Source organism: Carassius carassius, chromosome 21 (genome assembly GCF_963082965.1).
Source record: "Carassius carassius chromosome 21, fCarCar2.1, whole genome shotgun sequence".
NCBI classification, from domain to species: domain Eukaryota; kingdom Metazoa; phylum Chordata; class Actinopteri; order Cypriniformes; family Cyprinidae; genus Carassius; species Carassius carassius.
In genome coordinates, this window is record NC_081775.1 from 9,683,482 (window position 1) to 9,699,729 (window position 16,248).

The 16,248-nt window shown below is 37.4% G+C and overlaps 1 protein-coding gene across 1 annotated transcript in view; it reads left to right on the top strand.

Annotated features, from left to right (window-relative positions):
* LOC132097496 (ELMO domain-containing protein 3-like) overlaps positions 1 to 16,023 on the top strand; it is a 32,395-nt gene extending 16,372 nt beyond the window's left edge. Inside the window, exons 9-13 of the mRNA XM_059503234.1 lie at positions 11,320 to 11,442; positions 11,550 to 11,680; positions 11,776 to 11,852; positions 12,057 to 12,184; positions 13,235 to 16,023. Of these exons, the coding sequence (XP_059359217.1) occupies positions 11,320 to 11,442; positions 11,550 to 11,680; positions 11,776 to 11,852; positions 12,057 to 12,184; positions 13,235 to 13,479 (704 nt within the window). The 3' untranslated portion in view covers positions 13,480 to 16,023. The remainder of the gene's footprint in view (positions 1 to 11,319; positions 11,443 to 11,549; positions 11,681 to 11,775; positions 11,853 to 12,056; positions 12,185 to 13,234) is intronic.
* Positions 16,024 to 16,248: the final 225 nt, after the last annotated feature.

Here is a 16,248-nt window from a genome sequence, read left to right on the forward strand (position 1 = left end):
CAACTCAAGCAGCACTTAAAGAGCATGCCAAACGTGCTTTTTATGAGGCTGGATACGTATGGGGACAGGCATTGAAGCGACATCCACAAATGCAGAGCCCTTCCGACTGGGGATGGGTTAAAAAGGACGAAGAGTGGAAAGTCTTCTGGACTCCACTTCCACCTGTTGTTGGGAGTTGACCAAATGTGGGTGCAACAAGGCATGTACTGGAAGGTGTAAGTGCTTCTGATATGGACTCAGTTGCACATGCCTATGTAGTTGCCCCTGCTAGAACCTATTTACATGTTTCTTTTCCCAGTGTTAGTCCTCTATGTTTTCCTGTGTAGGCCTATGGCTCAGCTTCCCCTCGCCACATCGGCACATCATGTTTTATTTTGTCATCAGACTATCACTGTGACATTTTCAGTTTAGTTCATTAGTATTGTTTGAGATATTTTCTGTTTGTTATGGTTCCATGGCTGTGTCAGCCAGAGTCGCTGTTGCCTCTGGATCTGTTCTTATTGACATTCAGTATTAGTCATTGCTCACTTTTTTGTTTGGTGCACTGTCCGTTCAGCACCACAACTGTGCTAATTTATTTATCTTATTTTTGTTTCCCCACCTCTCAGTATTAATTTGACATGTTTAATAACTGTTAGTTTAAAAAAAAAACTCCCTTGTGACTGTTACCTTGTCGTGGTAAGGGAGCTTGTGTACCTCAGTGAACCCTGAGAACTATGCCGGTGGGAGGCAACTTCTGACAGGCTTTACCAAACTGGACAGGTCATGGGTGAGGAGTCAGACAAAATACAGTCAAACTACCTCTCTTGACAGTCTTTTGACAGTCTTTCTATGAGAAAATGTATCATTTAAAGATTCACATGGCGGGCGGTAGTAATCCAGAAAAATTGCCGCCATCTTGAAATTTTATGTAATAAATGATTTCTTAAGCCTAATTGCTCCACTAAGGTGGTGGCCATCTTGAAAAAGGGCCACCATCTTGAAATTTCAAGTAGCTGTGGGTGGCTTATTGTCTAGTGAACATCAGAGACTGCTCATGCCAATTTTCATGCTTGTATCACCAAATAAACCACTATATCACTTAACTGCTCCACTAAGGTGTCGGCCATCTTGAAAAATTGCCGCCATCTTGAAATTTCAAGTGGCTCTGACAATTTTCTTGTCAAGTGACCCATGGAGACTGCTCATGCCAATTTTCACGCTTGTATCGTAAACCGAACGATTATATCACTTAGCTGCTCCACTATTACTCAAAAAGAAAAAGAAAAAGAAAAAAATAGAGATCTAATGTTAGTCAATAACCCGCTGTGGTTAGTCATCTTTTCTAGATTTTGGCCTAGAAAAGATTGTGTTTTTAAAGTGAAAAAAAAAAACTAAAGTTGCGGCATTGTATTTTATTAGCCCTATTTCTTTACAAAATAATGAAGGCTAAAATGCCTGTAGTCTAAAGCAAAATGTTTACAAACATTTCACTCGAAAACAAAACAAGTTTAGGCTACGAAAACGTCAATCCAAAAACAAATTAATTTAAGCTGAAGCTGATGCCTGCATCTCTCATCCGGCACGAATCCAAATGTTTCCATGTTCCAGACGTATCTGGATGCTAAAATATTATTTATTATATAGTGTTTGTACTTTTATCTACATAAAACATCATCCTTCACATCGGCTTGATCAGCACAGTGAGGCGTGGTCACGCTGAACGCAACATGTTGTACAACAGAGCAGTCTAACTTTTTATTTGTTTCTTTAACTCTATTTTATTTTGTTAATGTACAGGTTTAATTAAGCAAAATTATGTTGTGTCGGTGCGATGGTCATACCAAAGCTGGTTTATTATATAGAAGCAAGACATTATTCAAAGCTGTCAGCTTTTGCAAAATAATTAAAACTTCTCTCTGCAGTTTCGTTTTCCTTTCCGAAAACTTTGGAACGTGTCGCAATGAACCGTAATTTAGCACACTTTTTCTTTCCTTTCGTTAATCTGTCAATATGATTTAAGTGAAATATATTTAGTGTATATGCCTTTATTCCTTTTAATGTAATCCTATAGGGGTTCGTTTTTCAGTTTTCTCCATTCACAGAAGTGCTGCAGATGTGTGATCTGTTGAATTCATCTCACACTATCCTCAGATAAACTCTAAGGGCGGTGCATTGCCATTGCGACTTGCCTATGATGAGTTCACAGCTGAGCGGACATTTCACTCGCTGGCTTCAGCGTCACATTTGCATATGCCGTACTACTGGAATTCATGATTCATTGACAGCAAATTTAAAATATTAATGGAACGATAAAATAACGTTATTAACCGGTTAATGGCCATTTCAAATTTTCGATTCTGTTCGGAACTATAAAATGTGATTTCGTTTCTGTTTCTGTTTCTGGTTCTGGTTCTGTTCCTTTCAAAATTTCGTCCGTTTCCGGTTTTCGTTTTCGTTCCTTGAACCGGTTCAGAGCCCTGCTGCCCATAATGCCTCAGTGCCCCTGACGTCTTACGTCATTACAGTGTGCCGTGCATATGTTACTCGTCTTTTGTTATCTAGCTTCGAGCGCAACAACACAAAAATGAGCGAAGAAAGCAAAAATACACAGTCATCCTCAAAACTTTGGTTTGGTTATGACATAAAAGACGAGCAACAAAAGTCGCCCATCTGTAGAATTTGTCGTATGCAGATCGCCGTATAGCAGAGTGCCACAACCAACCTCTTCCATCATCTCCGTACCACGCACAACACAGTTTGAAGAGTACGAAAGGCTTCATGCTGAACAAAACAGCACTGCTGCTACAAACACGGTACAAAAAAAGAACAGACACAACAGACATTGGCAGAAACATTCACAAAGAAAACACCATATGACAAAAAAAGCGAAAAGTGGAAAACGATTACAAACTCTGTTTTTATTTAGTTTTATTGCAAGGTCTATGTTGCCAATTCAATCAGTTGAGAAGGATGGGTTTCAAGAAATGTTACAGACTTTAGATCCCAGATATAATCTGCCTTCAAGGAGATATTTCAGTTAAACAGCTCTTCCAAAACTGTTCAAGTCTTGTCGACAAACGCTGTCCCATTAATTGCAGAAGGTCACCTATTATGCCACAACCTCCGATCTGTGGTCCAGCAGAACCTCGGAGCCATACTGCAGAGCAGTGTCTGTTATTTATTTTGTTCCTTTTGTCTTTTTTTATCCTCATCTTTTATATTAATATAATGTGCAAAAATGTTATATTGTGTTGTTTGTTATTGTGTTCTAATGTTTACATTTTGCAAAAAAAACTTTGTTTTAAAGAGGTAGTCACATTGTTGTTAGTCTATTACTAATAGAGTACTGTTTGCAAAGCACAAACTTAATTTATTACATACATATATTGTACTGAAAAAGCACTGTTCTTGTATTAAAATGAATATTTAGTACAGTAACTTGGTTCATGTTTAAATCAATAATGTCTCATATCTTTATGTACTAGTAATTCCATACAATAATAGACAAAACGCAGCAAGTCAAAAGACCAACTGGACCTTCTTTTCCAATTTGCTCACATTACTTTAAAGGATTGCAAAATTATCGTCTGAATATCGATATTGAGATATTGAAAAAAAATATTGAGATATACATTTTTGTCAATATCGCCCATCATATCGTTCCTAACTGATGACGAAGAATTGACAGAGCAACCATCAAGTCTTCGACAGTGTTCTAGGTTAATACAAGCAGATTTTTAGGTCCTATAATTAACACCTCTGCTTTTTCAGAATTTAGCAGTAAGAAATTACTCGTCATCCAGTTTTTTTATATCGACTATGCATTCCATTAGTTTTTTTAAATTGGTGTGTTTCACCGGGCCGCGAAGAAATATAGAGCTGAGTATCATCAGCATAACAGTGAAAGCTAACAGCATGTTTCCTGATGATATCTCCCAAGGGTAACATATAAAGCGTGAAGAGTAGCGGCCTTAGTACTGAGCCTTGAGGTACTCCATACTGCACTTGTGATCGATATGATACATCTTCATTCACTGCTATGAACTGATGGCGGTCATATAAGTACGATTTAAACCATGCTAATGCACTTCCATTGATGCCAACAAAGTGTTCAAGTCTATGCAAAAGAATGTTTTGGTCAATTGTGTCAAACGCAGCACTAAGATCTAATAAAACTAATAGAGAGATACACCCACGATCAGATGATAAGAGCAGATCATTTGTAACTCTAAGGAGAGCAGTCTCAGAACTATGATACGGTCTAAATCCTGACTGGAAATCCTCACATATACCATTTTTCTCTAAGAAGGAATATAATTGTGAGGATACCACCTTTTCTAGTATCTTGGACAGAAAAGGGAGATTCGAGATTGGTCTATAATTAACTAGTTCTTTGGGGTCAGGTTGTGGTTTTTTGGGCTTAATAACAGCCAGTTTGATGGTTTTGGGGACATATCCTAATGACAATGAGGAATTAATAATAGTCAGAAGAGGATCTATGACTTCTGGAAACACCTCTTTTAGGAGCTTAGATGGTATAGGGTCTAACATACATGTTTTTGGATTAGATGATTTAACAAGTTTATACAATTCTTCCTCTCCTATAATAGAGAATGAGTGGAACTGTTCCTCAGGGGGTCTATAGTGCACTGTCTGATGTGATACTGTAGCTGACGGCTGAATAGTTGCAATTTTATCTCTAATAGTATCGATTTTAGAAGTAAAGTAGTAAAGTCATTACTGCTGTGTTGTTGGGAAATGTCAACACTTGTTGAGGCTTTATTTTTCGTTAATTTAGCCACTGTATTGAATAAATACCTGGGGTTATGTTTGTTTTCTTCTAAAAGAGAAGAAAAGTAATCGGATCTAGCAGTTTTTAATGCTTTTCTGTAGGATAGGTTACTTTCCCGCCAATCAATACGAAATACCTCTAGTTTTGTTTTTCTCCAGCTGCGCTCCATTTTTCGGGCTGCTCTCTTTAGGGTGCGAGTATGCTCATTATACCACGGTGTCAATCTGTTTTCCTTAACCTTCCTTAAGCGTAAAGGAGCAACTGTATTTAAAGTGCTTGTTCAAACACTTTTCTTCGTTACAGCAAGGGTTTTTTGGTGGTGGAAATCCATTACTGATATTTCCTTGTTGTAACGGATATCGCAGCTGATGGATACTTAGCAATTACAGATGCCTCAGGAGCACATTCACTGGGCGTGTTGACACACGCAACCACACGCCTACAGATATATTTAGCCGAGCAAGCCAAATGAAGTGAGCGAAAAGTAGGCCCATTTCGACAGAAAGGGCAATGAAGTTATTTGCAAAATATGCTACGCGGTATTAAAATAAAGTACAATAGTTGTGGAAGTACAATGCTGTATCACTTACGACGCAAACATCCACAAGCAAATGAAAGGTTCTCAAAGCTGGTTACTCTAGCGAGATGTTATCTCTTTATTCCCGGGACATCTGTGCCATCGGAGAGTGTGTTTTCTCTGCGGGATGTCCACAGGCTGTGCTCCAGACTAACCCCACATCATGACATGACATGCTACATTATTTAAATAAAAATGTTAAAAAATTATCGCGACCGAAAATATTATCAAGCTCATTTTTGTATCGCACGATTAATTGATTTATCGACTATCGCGACAGGCCTATTGATGAATCAGTTAAATTATCCAGAAAAATTCAATCCAGAACAGAATTAAGATTTAAGGAAAAGTCAAAGCATAGAGCACAAAATTTTTCAGTAGGACACAGTTAAGTGCTGATGGAAGAGATGAGTTTTCAGCTGCCTCTTGAATGTTGTCAGGGATTTGTCATTCAGGATAGGGTTGGGAGGATCTTCGCAACAGCATAGAAAATGATTTTGTGCCTCTCTGTGATGGTACCACGAGGCATCGCTCACTTACTGACTGTGGGCTTCTGGAGGAGCTGTAGACTCATAAGAGTGAGTTGAGGTAAAACAGTGCAGTCTGTGACTGTTCTGTATGCAAGCATCAATGTATTGAATTTGATGCCAGCCACAAAAGGTGGCCGATGCAGAAAGATAAACAGAGGTGTGACATGGGTGCTCTCATGCTCATTGAAGACCAGTCTTGCTGCTGTGTTCTGAATCATTTGTAAAGGTTTGATTGCACAGGATGGAAGTCCAGGCAGAAGAGCATTGCTGTAGTCCAGCCTAGAAATCACAAGGGCCTGGACGAGAAGTTGTGTTCTGAAGCATGCTCTGTTAGGAAGGGCCGGATCTTTCTCCATGATCGTGCTGTCCTTGCAGTGTGGTCTTTGAAGGTCAGATGGTTATCAACGATTAACTTGAACTTGATGGAATTATTTTTGATTAACCTAGCTGTATGGTTAAGTATATTTACTTATTCTTCACTGTATAAATTAAATATATATTTCTTCTTATTCTTATTTAGCTGAGCCCCCGGCGTGAGTTTTTTTTAGGCGACCAGTATTTTAGAATGTACCGCCTTATTGTTTTCATGACGACACATCATGCTTGTCATGTGACACAATGCAGCCGATGCTGAAATATGTTCAAGTAAATATATTTGGTAGTTTAAACCCTTTTATCTCAACTGTGTTAGTCGATCTATACCAGGTGATGGGCGCCGCCATATTTCTTCTCACTGAATCCGAGCTGTGGGATTAACAACACACAAATTCATCCTCTCCGCCCAAAACACGTCAAAGTAGGTCCCCGGTAAACTGGGAGAAGAGCAGAGTTAATTGTATTGTGGCTTTTATAGAGGAAAGAAAGTGCAGTGCTACAAAAGGGCGGAGAATGAGGCGCAATAATCATTTTATATTGATTATTGGATTTTCATAATCATTGGAGGCTAAAATCAAAATCGATCCATTAATATAATTGCACAGCACTAGTTTCTGTAGACATCAGCATGTAAGCAAGCAAGCAAGCAAATTTTTATTTATATAGCACTTTTCTAAACAAGTTAATGCAATTCAAAGTGCTTGACAAGGATACAATAGAAACAGCAATTAATAAAATTAAAAGAACAATTGAAAAGTAAAATAGACCCATTAAGATACATGATAAAAATTGAATTTATAAAAATCAAAGTATGAGTAAAAATAAATAAAAATACATCATTACAACAAAGCAAAGCACAATATAAAAAGGTTTCATAAGATTTTATAGGAAGGCCTGATTAAAAATATATGTTTTTAATTTAGATTTAAAGCTATTAATGTTTTCAGCACATCTTATGTTCTCTGGAAGGTTGTTCCAGAGGTGAGGAGCATAACGGCTAAAAGCAGCATTACCAAATTTTTTAGTTCTACTATAAGGTACATTTAAAAGAAAAGAATCTGAAGATCTTAGAGTCCTTCTCGGTTCATATACTGTAATCATATTTGAAAGATAGTCTGGAGCAAGTCCGTGCAATGCCTTATAAACTAATAAAAGATTTTTAAAATCAATTCGAAATCTAATAGGTAACCAGTGTAATGACTTTAATACTGGTGTAATATGATCTCTTTTTTTGACTTTTGTCATTATTCGAGCAGCGGTATTTTGGATTAATTGTAATTGGTTAATTGTATTCTTTGGTAGACCTGTAAGAAGGGCATTACAATAGTCAAGTCTGCTAGTAATAAATGCATGCATTAATTTTTCTGTATTGCTCAGAGAGAGAAATGATCTTACTTTAGCAATGTTCTTGAGATGATAAAATGCTGTTTTAGTAATATTGCGTACATGTGCTTTAAAATTAAAATCAGAATCAAAGACAACTCCTAAGTTTTTTGCCACTTGGCTTGGGTTTAATCCGAGTACATTTAATTTATGGATCACTTTCTCTCTCTGCGTTTTTGATCCAATAAGCAAAACTTCTGTTTTATCTTGGATGAGTTGTAAGAAGTTTTGTGACATCCAATCATTTATGTCTTTAATGCAATTTACTAGGGAATCAATTTGTACAGGGTTGTCTGGAGACTCAGCTACATACAGCTGTGTGTCATCTGCATAACTATGAAAAGAGATACCATGCCTCCTGATGAGTTGACCAAGAGGTAACATATATAGATTAAAAAGTAGTGGTCCTAAAACTGATCCCTGAGGAACCCCACATGGTACTTTATAATATTCAGACAAGGTATTATTAATGGATACTACAAATGTTCTTTCACTAAGATACGATAAAAACCAATTTAAAACTGTTCCAGATAGACCAACAAAGTCACTTAATCTATTTAAAAGAATCTGGTGATCTATTGTATCAAATGCTGCAGTCAAGTCAAGAAGCACCAGAACTGAAGGCCAATTTCTGTCAAGGTTTATGTTTATATCATTTACTACTTTAATAAGAGCGGTCTCTGTACTATGATATTTTCTAAACCCAGACTGAAACATCTCTAGTTTCGAATTATCATTTAAGAATGTACTCAACTGATTAAAAACTATTTTCTATAGTATTTTACTTAAAAATGTAAGATTTGAAATGGGTCTATAACTACTATAAGCCAGCGAACTGTTCACATTTCCCGTTTAGTAACTCAGAGCTATCAATTTTATGATTTATTAGTGAGTCTATTGTGTTAAATAATAATCGGGGGTTATTAATGTTTGCATTTATAAGGTTTGCAAAATAAGCTTGGCGCGTTATACGAATTTCTTTATTATAAGTGTTAAGATTTTCAATGAATTTATTTAAATGAACTTCTAATTTAGTTTTACGCCATCTTCGTTCAGCACTTCTACAGTCTCTTTTAAATTTCATAGTCTAGGTCAAGGGCTGTTCTCATTCTATTATTAAACTCATTTACTAAATCATCACAGGATGATGGTAAAATATTCCTTTCATAACTATTATAATACATTGTGAGATTTTCAGCCGTTTCAGAAGTAATATAACGTTTTTTAACAATGCGTTCAGTTGCATTTAGTACAAGATGATCAATACTCTTAAAAAAGACACAAAAGTGATCAGATAATGCAAGATCAATGACTGATGTTATATTGATATCTAATCCATATGTTACAACTAAATCTAAAGTGTGTCCACATTTATGGGTGGGTACATTTACATGCTGTTTAAAAGACATGCATTCCAATAGTTCCAAATATTCTTTAGCTCTAATGTCTGATGAATTGTCAACATGTATGTTAAAATCCCCAATTAAAACACAGTTGTCATAATTCATATAAATGACAGACAGCATATCAGAGAAATCCTTTATGAAGGCGGAGATGGGTAATTTTGGTGATCTATATATTGTCACTGCAAGTAGACGAGGTTGAAAGTTTAGAAAAATAGCATTATATTCAAAGGTATTAAATGTACCAAGGTTAATGTCCCTTCCCTTGAGGGTTTCTCTGTAAATAGCTGCTGTCCCTCCACCCTTTTTTCCTTTTCTAGTTGAAAATGTATAGGTATAGTTAGGTGGACATGTCTAAATCAATGTGGCAGGTGCATCTGTGCCGAGCCAGGTCTCAGTAAGAAAAACACAGTCCAAATTATAATCAATAATAAGATCATTGATACAAAATGATTTGTTTGTTAATGCTCTTACATTAAAGAGAGCCATGTTAATTTCTGTTGATTTAGTTACCATATGTGTTGATGGACTAGACGTGCGAATTTTCAATAGATTATGCATATTTGTTCCCACTGTGTTTTTCTTAGCAGTGTAGTGACGAACTGAAATAATAGGTTTTATGAATTCAACAGTAGTACATTGGGTAGGTAGTCATGATAAAATATGTTGTTCAATATGACGTGCAAGCATGTGGGCACCCCTGTGATTTGGGTGCAGGCCATCTCTCTTAAAAAGCGCAGGACGACCCCAAAACAGATCAAAATTATCTATAAAAACCATGGACTGCTGCTTTAGCTCCGTGAGAAGGGAGTGAAAGACCTCGGACGATGGAATCACCGATTACTATTTATTGCTATTGTTGCAAACTACTATTACTATTGTTGTTGAAGATGAAAAAGATGTAGAAGGTAAAGCGATGGGAGTTTGATCAGGAGGTGAGTCCTGACCCAGCACGCCAAAACGATTTGCCAACTTCAGTTCCTGAGGTGGCCGAGTTTCACGCGTTGCTCGCTTTCCTGCACCAGTCACCCGTTTCCACTGATATTCCCTTGGGCATGGTGTTGAGCAAGAATCCATTGAGCATCTCATAGTCGGAGCTGCAGCGTCTGAAATCAATGGTGGTGAAAGTTCCTCAGCAAGCGTGTCCATACACGGTTCTTGTACTGGGAGGGTTGTTGCAAGGAGTGCCGAGTTTTGTACGCCCATGCCGGCGGATCCAATCAGTACAGTAGAATTAAAAGTATCTTGAATTTTTAACGTCTCGTTTAAAACGCCGTTTAGTTCATTCATTCGCCGCAGCTTCGCGTGCATTTCAATAAGTTTTTCTTGCAATTCTTTGATTTTGTCACATTTTGAGCAAATGAAGTTTTCCACAAAATCCTCTGCTCTAATGATTAAAAACAACTCACAGAGTTCACATTTTTGAGCCCTCTTGTCCTCACTGGGTACTTCCAACTCATTGGTGTCGACAAGTTGCTTTTCTTTCTCCACTGTGGTTTCTGCCATCTTGAAAAAAAAATGGAAACCTGTAGGAATCAGTGTTGGGTGAAGAAGGTGTATTACAAACTGTAAATGTATGGTTTTGCTAGTACTTATTTGAATTTAAATGTCTTAAACCTAAAATAAGCATTATATGGTTTAAAACACTGAATATTTTAGATAATATGACAATCACTCAGCACGTCCGATCTAGCTCTGTGCCAGCCAAATCGCGAAAGCAGATTTAAATTCAGCAGTTGATGACGTGTGACGAACTGAAAATTCTAATCACACCGGTGTGAACGTATGCGTTAAAGGGTTAAAGTACAAATGTGATTTAGTCAAGAGCAAGTGAGAGATTTTCTGTCTTTTGTTATTTGATTAACATGAATGACAGATAGCAGGATTATTAGGCTGCTGTCACTTTGTCACAATGTTTAAAAACGTGTGCAAATGATACGTTTTCATGATTGCATAACAAAGCAACGTCAGGTGAGCATGTAACCACAATAGAGATGATAGTCCAAAATCTCTACCACTTGACAAATTGCTATCGGTTAATTGTGTCTACCGGTATATCTCCCACCACTAGGAGAAACTATGTGCCTGTATGATAGGTCTCAGTGCTGTACAGATAAGTAGTATTTGCAGTATTTTTTTTTTTATTGTAGAGTAACCCTCTATGTGTAAATATAAAGGACATCTTGATTTTCAATTTTATGACCCCCCCCTTAGTTTTTTTTTTTTTGATGGTAACTGCTTAAATGTCTTACATATGATATCTTTGTGATTCTTTAGGTTCTCTGGATAATGGGCAGTCAGTTCACATGCGTGTACTCCAGACCATCTACAGGAAATTGACTTGCACTCGAGGTGACTGCCCTCGCTATGGACCACACTGGGAGAACATGGGCTTTCAAGGTACAGCAAAAAAGCACCTATGCTTAAATCAAGGTAATTAATTACTTTCATGAAATACGATTCATCTGTCTGTAATATTTGTTTTTGCGTGTCCTTTATATTCCCAGGTTCAGACCCTGCTACAGATCTAAGGGGAACTGGTTTTCTGGGCCTCATGCACACTCTCTACTTCGTCATGGACCCAGAGATACTTCCACTTGCTAGAGAAATCTACAAACTCTCTCAGCATCCAGTCCAGGTGATGCAAAACCCAATTAAAGATACACTTGCTACAGCCTTATCAAAATTGTTCAAAGACAATAAAATGCTCATTTTCATTTTCAAAACCTGCAGAATTTTCCATTCTGTGTGATGTCAATCAACATGACGCGAATCGCCCTGCATGCTCTCAGGGAGGAAGTGCTGTCCAAGTAAGTCCTCTCACAATGTAGGAAGCTGCAGCTTTTGAACATTAATTGGTGTTTATTTTTTACTGTATTAATTACATATTGTCAAGCTTTGAAATGATTTGGCTATGTTTGCACTTTGTCTGAGGTATATGCTGTAGCCTTTCAGAATCTCTGCAGTTGTTTCCATGGCAATAAAACATTTTGTTGCCTTGTGATGTCACATAGGGAGTGTAACCGAAGGCAACAGGTTGTGGCAGTGCTGAATGATTTTTATGTTGCAACGTTCCTGCACCTCTACCAGCTGTGGAAGAGCCAGCAGAAAACCATCTCTGACTCTGGCCATGTGCTCAAAGGTGATTTTTCAGTAACAAATGAAAAGTATTTTTCAGGGTATCATTTAGTGACATTCAGCATAGATTTTAATAAACACTCATTTGGTCAAAATCATTTAAAGGGGCCATAATTTACTTAATAAATGTTTTCACCAAAACCACTTTCCACTCTCACAGATGCTTAGAATGAAACAAGCGTTTTTTGCTATTATACTTTGGAGGGTTTTACTTGTAAATGCCCTCTATTCTGATTTGCTAGCTTTAACATTGTTCACGCTGTCATTCATTAGGGTAAAGGTTTCTGCATACTGAATAGATCTTGAGATTGGGAGTGTGGATCTTTGTGTAGACAGCAAGTCAACTTGATCCTTGATTCCTATGTATTTGATTCAGGAATAATTTTAGGAAATTCAGAACAATTAGATTTTTTTTTTTGGAACAAATTTAGCTGGAAATAAGGTTGTTATGGTGAGGTTGTACTTTAAATACCTGTGAAATTTCACAATTCTTGCTAACAAATTTGATACCACAGCAAATGCTAATACTAACACAGTAAGCGGTCAATAACAAAATAAGAACAAGAAAACAGGTAAGTACAAATAGAAAAAAGCTACAATTGGAAAACAGGTAAGGCAATATAACCGTAAGATTCAAGTAAAAATTCTACAGAAATTGAATGATCGAATGTAAAATGAAACCCTGCATAATCTCCACAAATTTAATTAATTTATGCCTCACTATGACTCCATTAATTAATCTGTCACTAATTTAATGTTTACATATTTTAAAATATTGAAAGACACTTTACTGAGTCACATTTCATTACATTTTTAGTATTTTAAAAGGAGTTGATCAAACAGATCAAGCGATTTAAATAAAATCCATGTTTCAAGATCAGTGCATGTGATTTTCCAAATTTTGTAATCGATGCAAAGCAGGTGAATCTTTGCAGACCTAGTTGAAATGTGAAGGTGGGTGGAAACTGGGTAGAGAGCTTTGTTTAACATGAGAGTTTATCTGGTGAAAAAAAGAGAAAGCCTGACCTTTCCTTTTTTGCTCTGTGATGCACAGAAGTGGAGCTCTTCGCTAAGAAGAACCCCAAGCAGTTTCTCAAACGTCTCGAGGGCTACCTGAAGGAGAGACGTGCTGGGACGGGACACCGAACTTCACCTGACACACTTTCACAATGCAACCCTTCACCTGGTGACAGTGGGTCTCAAGCAGGGAGTCAGGGCGGCAAGGAGGGGAAAGAGATGAACTTCACTGGAGTGTGTGAGCTGCCACCTGAGATGGAGGGCGAGGCGAGACTCATCTGAGAGACAGAGAGGCATTCGATTTGAACAGTCTCTACTATCTATCGTGCTCTAACTTTGTCGTTCTCTCTGTTTCTTCGTTTCCTTTCTGTCCTTTCATGCTTAAGTACACTCAGAGACAAGTCTATGTTGTAACTGTAGTTGCTAAAAAGTATGAAACTCTTTGCTGTTTTTTTTCTGCTAGAGTACCTATTGGATCTTCTAAGGAATGATAGATTTATTTGCCAAGTTTATAAGGAGAATCTCAGTGGCAGCAGGTTGTCTTGAAGCTGTCAGGAAGAAAGACTCTGTTTACAGGCCTAATGAGTTTGTAGTTGCAGAGGAGAAGGCTGCAGAAGCCAGCAAGCACCTTACCCACTACTGTGGTATTGAGTGAGAGTGACTTCCTGTGTGTGATGGCCTGACTGTTTAGGCATGTATTTGATTGAGACTATTCTAGTGAAAGCCTTGTGATCTTCGGGGTCATTTTACATGTTCACTGTGACACTGAGTCAATGTTCAAGAAAGTTGGCAGAGTTTATATTGATGTTGGCTCTTTACTCTTCACTGTTGAAAAATGGAATGAGGTATCAAAAGATTGGATGGAAATAGCCTCAATAGGCCAAAGCTTTTTTTTTTTTTTGTCCCTTTAGGGAGATAAATGTCACAGTATGATTCAGAGATTGCCTGACATGTTTCTGTTGGCAGAAACTCTTTAACAAGAGCCTGAAATTGTGAAGTGAGGGCGGATTATTTTGATGGGAAAGTGCATTTTAGTGACCTGTAGACCAAAATGTGTGGATGTTTGAGTATCTACTTTGCAGTTCTGTTAAAAAGGCTAACATTGACACTTGCAGACTTGAATTATCAGCTAAATTTATTTAACTGTTTGAGCTTTGAGCTAAACTTAGGGCAGTATGAGTTAAATGTGATATTTGGAGATGTTGTAATGCTTGTCTGCATGAAGCAAATCCTACGTTTCCTCTAATGATAGCAGGTACATTCCAGTTTTAAGTAGTCATAACGTGACTTTGAATGTGTTAACATGCTGTGGACGAGAGTGAATGATCCCACGCTGTTTTTACTGGATAATGTATGGTATCCCGGACGAGCCCCCAATTTATGCTGAGAAATCCTGTAATGCCAGAAATAGTCCTAAAAAATTGGTATCGATTACTTGTTAAGGCATTTCTCATGCGTTACAGCATTCTCAAGATGTCTTCTAGCTTGTCCTGAGAGAATAGAAGGTGTATGTTAAACTGTTAGATAGTGATTAGATAGGTAGAGCTCCTGTTAACACTTTTAGCAATGAAAGTGTGTTAACTTGTTAGGAAGACTTAAATAAATCACTAGCCAGGACGCTGCAGGTCATTTAAGCTGTATGTTATACATAACCTTAAAACATTATTCCAACAGAGTTGCATGAGACACGTCGAAAACTTGCAAAAAGTCAATCTAGTGAACATCAAACATACAGCCTTCAAATAGACATGTGAGACCTATTTATAGTGTAGTCAAATACACCCTGAGACTTGTTGATTTGAACAAAAAAAAAAACATAAAATACTTTATTTGCTGTCGTGCCACATCAGGTCAATGCAGAAAATAGTTGAGGATTTGATGTATTTTTGTCTTGTTCTCCCTAGTCCAGGTCCAATAACGATGTGAGGGTTGCTACATTCATGTAAATTGACGGTGACATACTGTACATTTGGAAAAAACTTGATGGGGAAAGTGTTTCCCTCCCTTTGCAACCGGTATTCTGCTCTCTCGTCTTGTTAGCATGTCAGGTAGCGCTAGAGATGTAGCATCCAGGAATCGTTGTTTTAAATTCCTTGTTAAAAAAGCTTGTTATTCTAACTCGGTATGGTTGCATATGTTTGTCTAATTTACCTAGTCCAAAGTGTTGTTGTACAGTATGAGTACAGTGCGTTCTGTATGTTTCAGGTTTAATTTTACGCTCTAATTTTATTCTTTTGTAGTTTTTCTTTTCTTAAACGACACATGAATAGAAATACTCAGTGGATGTATATTAGAAGTCCTGTCACTTTAGCCAGTTTAATTTTATATAAAGCAGAGTAGTATTTTATAAACTTGAATAAGATTAAAGCATGATGGAAAACGAATGTTTATATACAGAGGCAAATCACCCTTTCCTGGGTTATTTACTAGTTTGGCTGGTTTGTATTAGCTTAAATAAGCAGGTTCAACACTTTCGTAATCCGTCTATATATCCAAGTGAATTAAGTGCTGTTATAAACTCCAGCATTTTGTTTTCCACACTGACCTGCTGAAAGCAACGTTAACACTAAGAAAGAGTGAATTACGATGTTGCTTAATAGTATGTCGGCTGATTTCAGTGTCAAACTGTTGAGGGAAGACGGTGGAAAGCACATGTGTATTTCCTTCTTTTTTAGGATATTTCGAGTTGTTGTGTGCAGTTATTTCTCCAAAGTGTATTTTTATTTTGCTTACTTGCTCAAAACTCTTTAAGAACAATCAAACTTACAAATCGAGCAATCATCTATAACCCTGACCATGATATCAGCCTGGTTTGGCACCTTTTCCGTGTACCGTATTTTCCGGACTATAAGTCGCACTTTTTTCATAGTTTGGCTGGTCCTGTGACTTATAGTCAGGTGCAACTTATTTATCAAAATTAATGTGACATGAACCGAGAGAAATGAACCAAGAGAAAACATTGCCGTCTCCAGCAGCAAGAGGGCGCTCTATGCTGCTCAGTGCTCCTGTAGTCTACACTGAAGACATAGAGTGCCCTCTCGCGGCTGTAGA